Source organism: Dermacentor andersoni, chromosome 1, assembly GCF_023375885.2.
Source record: "Dermacentor andersoni chromosome 1, qqDerAnde1_hic_scaffold, whole genome shotgun sequence".
NCBI classification, from domain to species: Eukaryota; Metazoa; Arthropoda; class Arachnida; order Ixodida; family Ixodidae; genus Dermacentor; species Dermacentor andersoni.
The window spans coordinates 53317187-53327329 of NC_092814.1; the positions used below are offsets into that span (position 1 = coordinate 53317187).

A 10143-nucleotide genomic window follows, 5' to 3' on the forward strand; every position below is an offset into this window, starting at 1 on the left:
TTACGTTCCTGGTCCGGTTTGAAGTGTTGCAGATAATTAACGAGCCGTCGTTTTTCTTTCCCTATTTTCAGGCGTCAAAACACGTCCTGTCTTAGTTTCTGCGATGTCTTCGGTGAACTAAATAAGACATTTTGTTTATATCTGGGGAAAACAAAGGGCGCGTTATGGGCGTTATGTAGGTCAACTTCGAAGATGGGGGACTGATTACGACATTTGTAGTAAATTACGCATGTAAGCTATCCGGAGCTTTATGAATGTATTTTGCGAACAAAGAATTTATCCCGTTGCCCTGGAAGAACTGTGAACTCAACAGATATCAAATCTAGTGTATATTGAGTGGTGAAGGGGGAGGGGGGGGGGGGCGTTGCATTGCATATACCCCTCAGCAGTTGTAGTGATGGCTTTCAACAGATTCGCTGGACATCCACTGTCGAAGGGCCGGGATGGCGAGTCATTTTTTTTTTTAAATATTACAAGCAATTAATGCTGATTGTACGTCGTTGCGTATAACCTCGACAATACTATTACCTAAACTAGCGATATATTTATGCTGTAGACTTAAACAACAAGTACAATTCCTTGTTGAATTATTCAAATTCTTTGTAGCAAATGTGCATTTTTTTGTGTGCTCTGTACTGCTGCTACTGGGCGGGATCCAGGACCACTGTGGGGCATTCATTTCCTTTTGTCCCTGTATCATCTTGAGATTTTATATAGTTGCAAAAGATAAATGAAAATTCAGATCAGTTTTCGGTCCCCATGATACATATCGTTTGTTTATTTAATTTATTAAGCACAAGTAATTTCCCCTATGTTGTCCTTGGTGTCAGTGTTTGTTGCCTTCTTATGATATGACTAATAAAAGTCGGGCCCCTCGGTTAACCCCCTTTCTTTTCGTTCATATATATATATATATATATATATATATATATATATATAGAGAGAGAGAGAGAGAGAGAGACAGAGGGGGGGGGCATGATCGCCTGCGGTAGTCCCCCCCCCCCCACACACACACACACGCACACTTTAGAAATAGTTGGCATGCCATTGTCGAAAAGGTGACCTTTCAGGCTTCTCTTGAGCTTTGGGAACAGCAAAAGGTCTGTTGGGCTCGCATCGGGGCTGTACAGTGGCTGCCGCAATGTTACAACCTCTATCCGGGCCAGGTAGGTGGTCACAGCAAAGGCGGTGTGGGCTACAACGTTGTTGTGGTGGAGCTTCCAGCGATCAGCAATATCCGGTCGTTTCCGTTTCACGGCTCTGTGAAGGAGGTCAAGGACTTCTTTGTAGAACGCGGCATTGACGGTTCCTCCCGAAGGTACAAATTCTTTGTGGGCCACCCCACGCTTGTCAAAAGAGACAATGAAGATTGTCTTTACCTCGGACTTCGACATTCTCGCTTTCTTGGAGCGCGGGGAGTTCGCGGTGTGCCGCTCCGAACTTTGGCGCTTGATTTCGGGGTCGTACTGGAATGCCCATGATTCGTAGCCTGTTATTACGGCGTCTAAGAAGTCCCGTTCACTTTCTAACTGCACCAACATCTCACGGGAAATGTCAACTCGTCGTTGTTTTTGTTCATATCACTCAACACTTAATTTTGGCACCAATTTCGAACAAACGTACCGCATGTTCAAATTTTCAGAAATAATCTTGTGAACCGTTGTTCTGCACATTCGGTGATTGATCTGATACTCAAACGACGATCGGAGTCCAGGAGATTTTTTACTTTGGCCACATTTTTGTCCAAACCACACACTGAAGGGCGTCCAGGTCGCTCCATGTCTTCAATGGTCTCCCATCCGTTCTTGAACTCACTGAACCACCGGAAGACCTCGGCCCTTGACAGGGCGTCGTCTTTGTAAGCCTCCTTAACCAAGACAAGCGTGTCGGAAGCGGTTTTAGTCAGGTGAAAGCAAAATTTAATCGTGTACCGCCGCTCCAGCGAACGCTCCATTTTTGACGTTTGCGTCCAAACCGGTTAGGCCCAGAGTTATGAAAACCATCAACAACAACAACAACGAAGAATTTAACGCTATAAAAACACGACAAATCAGTGTGAATTCGAATTAAATTCTGGGATTTTACGTGCTAAAACTACGATTTGATTATGACGGATGCCGCGGTGGCGGACTCCGGCTTAATTTTCACCACGAAGGGATCTTTAACGCGCCCCCAATGCAAGGGACATGTGCGTTTTTGTATTTCGCACCCATCGAAATGAGCCGCCGCGGCCGGGATTTGATCCCCCGACCTCGTGCTTAGCAGCGCAACACCTCAGCCGCTAAGCCACCGCGGCGGATGATAACTCAGTCTCGTCTAGCACAGCAGACACTATCATTTTTCAAGACGCTCTGCTCCGTGTCGCCGCGAATACTCCAAGTGTCGCACCTTCGAATAACACAACTGTTTCACAACAGTGTACTGTTTAAAAAAATGGATCCGCTTGCGACAATGCACCTGTTTGCTATTATATGAACGCCAGAAATAGTGATTGCGATACATGTGCCAATTCAGGGAGAATCGAACAGTCGGCAAATGGTGTGCCGGTGTGGGGGTTGAACCAAACGCGTTTGCTGGTTCAACCCCCACACCGGCACACCATTTGCCGACTGTTCGATTCTCCCTGAATTGGCACATGTATCGCAATCACTATTTCTGGCGTTCATATAATAGCAAACAGGTGCATTGTCGCAAGCGGATCCATTTTTTAAACAGTACACTGTTGTGAAACAGTTGTGTTATTCGAAGGTGCGACACTGAGCGGTTCATCCTCTCACTTGTTTCCTTTTTTTTTTTTTTTTTTTGCCCAACTTGTTGTTCTCTCTGATACTACTATGGAAAAACAGGTGGGGTTCTTCAAGGCCAGAAAGTTTGGAGAACCAATTAGAATAACGTTATTTCGTAGTGTACGTTTGGCATTCTGTTGCCTTACTTCAGCCTGCGCGCATTCCAGTTTCTGTTCTGTTTTATAAGAATGTACGCATGTTTATATCACTCCTTTACATATTGAAGTTCCCGCGCCAGCTCCTCCTCACTTAAGCATGACGCAATTGTGGACGTGAAAACAGGGGCTGCGTTTATATTGAGTGTGTGGCGCTCGCCGAGTTCGCATGCGGTGAGGTCGGTGCGGTTCAAAAGTTGGTTGACATGTGCTGTTGCATTCCCTATCACTCCGAAATCATGTAAGGAGGCACCTAATCTGTTTAGCGTGCGTTGTTTTGACCCTGGCAAACATGTACACCCCTTCAGCTGCCACCGGGCAGTCAACGAAAAGTGAAGTCAATCTTGTAATTGCTGTAAGCGCTTAAGATGGAAGAGGAAGACCTCAAGGAACGTCAAGAGAACGAGATGAAAGTACTGCAGTCGATGTTTCTGGACGACGTGAAGGACCTGCGGAAGAACGACAAATGGAAAACATGGCGTCCGCCCGAGATTTTACTCACGCTGAGGCCTCAGCAGAGCATGACTCCCTTCCAAGCGCACGTGCAGGTGGATCTTCACGTCAGGTGTAACAGCCAGTACCCGAATGTTGTGCCGTTTGTAGACGTGTGCAATCAAAAGGGACTGTCGAATCAAGCCTTGGCAGAACTTCGAAAGGAGCTGCAAGAGTTGACAAAGCAATTTGTTGGAGAGGTTATGGTGCTTGAGCTTGCCCAGCATGTGCAGTGGTTTCTTCGCCAGCACAACACTCCTGAACGTGGCTCTTTCTACGACGAAATGCTCAAAAATAAAGAAAAGCAGGAGGCAGAGAAGGCACGCGAGCAGCAGCAACAGCTAAACGAGCAGCGGCTAGAAGAGGAAAAGCAGAGACAGGCGTTTGAACTTGAAATTCTGCGTCACCGTCAGGAGATGAGGGTCGAAGCCAGGAGGAGGCGCACGAATTCCAAGATATCTGAGAGCAAAGAACGCAACAACTGTGCGCATAAACCTGAGCTTCTCAATTTTTTCTCCAAGTCTGCTGAGCACACGGTGCAAAAGGGTGCTTGTCTTGGTCACAGTGAACGTGGACACAGCACATTCGGTGGCTTTGACACAACTACAGGTGAACTTGTGTGTATTATACAGTGGAGCTTGAAAACAGACTATCATGTGGCGACTGTTGAGCAGGAGCTACAGACGCTCATGAAACTAAAGCATACAAACCTAGTCCACTACATAGGTAGCTTGTATAATCCTGAGCAACGAACTTTTTACGTACTGCAGGAATTTGTAAAAGGCTGCCCGCTTAGTTCCTTCATAGCTCAAGGCATTCCACTTGATGTGGCCCTCTTGCGTAGCTATACGACCGGCATTCTTCAGGCATTGCAATATCTCCACTGCAACTCTGTTGTGCACAAGGATCTCAAAGAATCTAGTATTTTTGTTGACTGCTATGGTGTTGTAAAGGTGGCAGATTTCAGCATTCCTAGGAAAATTGTAGATTTGTGTCTACCAGCCTCATATGATGCAGGACCTGCCTGCAAATCTAAAAAGAAGAATGACATTTTGCAGTTTGGAAAAGTACTTATATCATTGCTTCGTGGAGAACATGCAACCAATACAGATATACCTAGTAGTCTGTCCCTGGATGCTCGAGATTTCCTGGAGCGTTGCTTGGCTCCACAGGAACAAGACCGATGGTCATGCGAGCAGCTTTTAAGTCATCCCTTTCTAATGGAGAGAGGTCCGAGTGTTGAGAATGAGCCTCTTGATGATGAAGGACCAGATGAGTCTGGTAGTTGTACACTAAGTTCTGCAGGTCATTCACGCCTCCAGGGTGAGTTTGAAGTGCTTAGATGGTTAGGAAGAGGTGGATTTGGAGATGTCTTTAAAGTACGCAACAAGCTTGATCGTTGTGTTTATGCAATCAAGCGCATTCAACTCAACCCATCTAGCAGAGTGCTTAATCGAAAAATAATGAGAGAAGTAAAACTGTTGTCGAGGCTTAACCATGAAAATGTTGTGCGTTATTACAACTCTTGGATTGAAGTTACAACGCAGGAGCAAGTTCCTGAAACACTGGCGTCTTCAGGTGTGAGTACAGAGTCAACTAAAGGCACTTCACACGAGTGGAGTATGCCAGGCGGCAACACTGAAGATTCAAGTTCTTCAGATAATATTTTTGGGTGCGCTTTTGGCGACTCTTCATCAAGCGACAATATTGTCTTTGAAGGTAGCAGAGAAGCTGAATCTGAGGTGTCGGAGAAGCCAACAGCTGTGACCCAAGCACGGCAGTTTATGTTCATTCAGATGGAATTTTGTGAAAAGAGTACTCTGCGCACAGCAATTGATAATGGCCTCCACAGGGAGCCAAGCAGAATGTGGCGTCTCTTTAGAGAGGTCATTGAAGGATTGGCACACATTCACCAGCAAGGCATGATACATCGAGACCTAAAGCCGGTCAACATATTCCTTGACTCAGGTGACCACGTCAAGATCGGAGACTTTGGACTGGCAACCACAGCATTACTATCAAGGGTAGAAACATCTGAGGTGCCAGAGCACATTGACCAGCCCACATCTGCCAGCTTGACGGGTCGTGTGGGTACCACACTGTACACAGCACCTGAGCTTTTTGTGTCAACTGGTGGCCGTGTTGTGTACAGTCAGAAAGTGGACATCTACAGCCTAGGCATTATCCTCTTTGAAATGTCCTGGCCTGCACCCAACACTGCAATGGAGCGAGTTAAATTGTTGGCAAACTTGAGGCTTCCAAGCATCAGTCTTCCTACTGATGCCTGCGACTTTCTCAGCAGCCAACAAATAAGCTTGATATGCTGGCTGCTACATCATGACCCGTCACAAAGACCCAGCGCAGCGGAACTGCTTGCTTCACCTCAGTTGCCCCCACCACACTTGCAGGAGGCCCAAGCAACAGAAGTGCTTAATCACACTGTCTCCAATCCGCAGAGTAAAGCTTTTAAGCATTTGGTTAATGCACTGTTCCAGCAGGAGGCTACTGTTGTCCAGGACTATGCCTATGATGTAGATATGCGCAAGGGAAACCCGTTACCTCAGTCAGCATTGCTTTTCCGGCATGTAAGGACATCTTTAGAGCATGTTCTTGTTAGGCATGGTGCTATGCCAGTGGTCATTCCTACACTGCTTCCAAAATGCCCAAGCAGTGAAGAAGATGATAATAAGGTTGATTTCATGGACCACGGAGGGTTGATAGTGTCATTGCCTCACAACATGAGGGTTCCATTCGCTCGTTATATAGCTAGACGCAGTGATGTTGTGTCACTTAGACGATATGCAATTGAAAAAGTGTACCGTTCGCGAAAGGTATTTGGTTGTCACCCACGAGAACTGCATGAATGTGCATTTGACATTGTATGTTCAAGCCATCAAAGTGCCTTAACTCACTGTGCAGAAGTGCTCCACATTGGCAGTGAAATAGTGGCCGAATTCCCTGAGCTGCAAGCACGAGGATACAGCATACGCTTAGGTCACACAGGCCTTATGCATTCATTATTGATGCATTGTGGTGTACCTGAAAACAGGTGGTCCCAAATACTAGCAGCATTACGTACCGTTCAGTCTTCATCTAAAGTACAGCTTCAGCAGGAACTTGATGCAGTGAACTTGGGGGACCAGGCTGTGGCACTTCTGACCCAGTTTTATGAAGTTGAAGACAATTTGACTAAGGTGTCCTCTATGTATCGGTTTGTGGTGCGCCAGAAAGGTCCTGCAGCTGCCCTTGCCAGGCAGGCTTTGTATGATCTTGAGGCAGTGCTGCAGTCATCCTCTGCCCTGGCATTCCAGCTACCTGTGACAATTGTGCCTTGTCTTGTCTGTGATGAGCGCATGTACTCTGGCATTGTATTTGAAGTTGCCTGCCAGTCGCACAGAAAAACACGTCGTCAGGGCCGTGATTTGTTAGCAGTGGGTGGCCGTTATGACAAACTGGTGGCTTCATTTACTGTGGCTGGTGCCAAAAGGGACCTAGCTGCTGTGGGAATCAGCTTTTCTGTTGAGAAAATTGTACAAGCAGTGGCTGAAGACGGTGAGACACCGTTCTTAGTAGAATGTGTTCTCGGGAACATGAGTGAAGTGTCCTCGTCACTGCGAGACCAGCAGTTAGCACTCTTAGCGAGACTGTGGAGCATGGATGTTCCGGCAGTCATGGCACCCCAAGATGGCATTGAAGAGGCTTCCTCCTTTTGTAGAGAAAACTTTGTTCCACATCTTGCCCTTCTTAAGGAAGCCGAACCTGGTTATCTGAGGCTGCGTAGCCTTGAGAAAGACCGCTTCACTGAAAAAAGATTGTCTGTGTCTGAGCTTTGTGAACTTTTTGACAAAACTCCCCCGACTGAGCCAGCAAGGCAAGACGTTAATTCTAGTGGACCAACACTACGAATTGTGTTTAGTGTCGCAGAAAAGGTGTCGACAAGCAACAGGCGGAGATACGAATCTCAGATTACAACTCAACTGGCACCATTGGCTCAAGGGTTTCTTGGAAGGGTTTCTGTTGTGGATGTTATAGCAGTTGAGCTTACTGGAGATGTACTGCGGTCAGCTGTTGCTCTGCTAAACATGGAAGCTGATGGACGCAGTTATGAAGGTAGTGTGACTGCCCTTGTAGAAAAGCATCCCAGATGTAAAAAGCAGTTGCTTTTGCTTGCAGAGAAAGTGTACAACCTCATATTTGAGGTTAAAAGGACAATTTTTGTGCTGTATGCACTACAAGATAACAACTACAAGGTAGTTATAGTTCCTTCCAGAAGCTAGCACTGGAAGAAGCAATGCTCAGTTGTTTTATGCTGCCCTGTGTTGTGCCAAAGTGCTGGTTGGTCATCTGCAAATATATATCTGCATTTTGTCATCATCTGCATCCTAGTCAAGACATTGCTGTTACACTGATTTCAGTGTGTTCTTTAATACTGCCATGAGATTTTGTCAATAAATGACTTTTTTAAATTTCTTGTTGAGTGCATTGTATGAAATTTAATGTGCTGTCTATTGATGCTGCATTTTTCAAAAGATAACATCAATTCAAAACAATGCAAACGGAATGTTGTGTTGCTTTACTTGCCTGATTATTTTTTCCCTCACCTTTAAGCCTAAAGCATTATGGAAAGTAGTTACGGCTACAAGAGCAAATACAGTAACACTTGCATGTAGAATACAAACTGTGGCATTAAGTGTGATTGCATTGGTGGCGAAGGAAATGGAGGCCAATATATAGTTGCAATCTCTCTCTCTCTCTCTCTTTTTTTTTAGAATGAAAGAAAAGTATGTGCTGATGTGACTGAGAGATGCACCAACTTGGCGTCTCTTAGTTGCTCGGAGATGAAAAAAAAAAAACATCGTAGAAAAGCTTACGGGCACAAAGAAGCATAGTTTTGCTTAGATGTCCTGTGGAACCAAGTTTTTTCCTTCACAAGGTTCACGCTGGCAGAGGGAAAATATTTAACATGACAGTTGATTTCAGACTGAATGTGGAAGTCAATGTGATTGTCTCAGTTGGACAGTGTATATTTGAATTGCTGCCTAGTCAGTGTTTTGCAAATGTTTCGTGTATTACTGGAGTAAAGAAGGAACTCTTGAAACATGCATAGTATAGAATTGTTACTGTCTATTAATTTGACTTCGTCAAAAGCAGTCATTGGGAATATCACTTGCAAAACTATCTGTAAAGCTTACATTTAGGTGAGCAGCAGTGAAGTACCCACATAGCGTTATAAAGCCTTGATTTCTAGAAAACTCTTGCATTTGATAATGTGAAATTTCATGCTTTAAGAATGGCATGAAGCCAAAATGTGCAGATTAAACACAAGAGTAAGATGGTTTACATAGCTTTAATTTTGCAGTAAAACACAATTGTCAATGAAGAGACATTATTTCAAATTCATAATGGAAACAGCGCAAACAAGACAACGACGGAGTGAAAGGACACAGGACAGCGTTCGTCCTGTGTCCTTTCACTCTGTCATCGTCTTGTTCGCGCTGTTCCCATTATGAATGCATACCAACTCGCCCAACTTTCCACTTTAATACATTATTTCAAAGGCTGCTGTAAAGGAAACGTATGTAAAAATTTTCATTAATAGCTGCCATTGCCTGCATGCAATTAAAAAGGAAAAACTAATTCCGTATTAAAGTGTAACTTCACATTTTTTTTTAAAGTACAGCACACTTAGCAAAAATTAACAATGCTATCAACGAGAGAAAATAATTGGTTGGATATAAATAATATCACATAAGATGACAGTTGTTTCGTGCACATGTAGTTTTTTTGCGACGATGTAAATTACATGCAGAAGAAGGAATTTGTTTTTTAAGAAGTTAAAATGTGCCACTTAATGATTTATGTCATGGTCTAAGTTGTCAAGGCAGATGTGTTAGTAGTAATGAGTGTTGGTGGTCTATAATTATTCCAGTCATATATTTATGAAAGTTGTGCACGCATAACCTTTTAATTGTTTTGTAGCACACAAGGACAAAAAAAGAAAGAAGGCTGAGGTGATTAATGGTACTATTAGTGCTTTTCAAGAATTTGGATGTGTGCAGACTTTACCAGATTTTCAAATTTTGAAATGATTTGCTTATTTGCAGAGTCATAATGTTCCATTAGCAAGAAATTATACACAATGAAAATTTGTGTGGGAAATGAAAAGAGCCAAGTATACTGCTGACACTGTGCAGACTGCATTTCTACACTATTTTGTTTGACACAGCATGACGCCTCACTGGAGAAATTGTACATCTCGCCAGTTACTTAACCAGTCAACACGTACGTTATTGGAAGTGATATCCTGAAAGTTATATATTCAAAAGATGGTCCCTGTATGTATTTACACTACTAATACTCCTTCACAACCTGCTGTTGCACAATAAAGCACCAATAAGTTGTAATATAATTTTGTATTTCATGATGTGCTAAGGAAATCTGGATGGAATTTGAAGCCTACTTGAAACATTGCTGATTCCACGACGATATATTAATGAAAGCGAACTGCAATTACGTAGTTCTAATCAAACGTATGATTTCATTTTGTCGCAACCCAGATAGACGCTTTTACATGTACGATAACACGAATGGGAAAGTTTACGGCACTACAAGGATTTGTGAGCAGCTGAAACGCCAGCTGTTATTTGGCGCTCCATCCGTTCCACCGCACTTCGCACCGCTCGCGAGTGCGAGCACTTTGTGGAGAGGCG

At 44.1% G+C, this 10143-nt stretch overlaps 1 protein-coding gene across 1 annotated transcript; it reads left to right on the forward strand.

The window, feature by feature from the left end:
• The first annotated feature begins 2579 nt into the window (after positions 1-2579).
• On the forward strand, positions 2580-7902 carry Gcn2 (eukaryotic translation initiation factor 2 alpha kinase Gcn2). The gene has a single exon (XM_050193393.3). The coding sequence runs from the start codon at positions 3310-3312 to the stop codon at positions 7708-7710; it is 4401 nt and encodes a 1466-aa protein (XP_050049350.1). The 5' UTR covers positions 2580-3309; the 3' UTR covers positions 7711-7902.
• The last annotated feature ends 2241 nt before the right edge of the window (positions 7903-10143 follow it).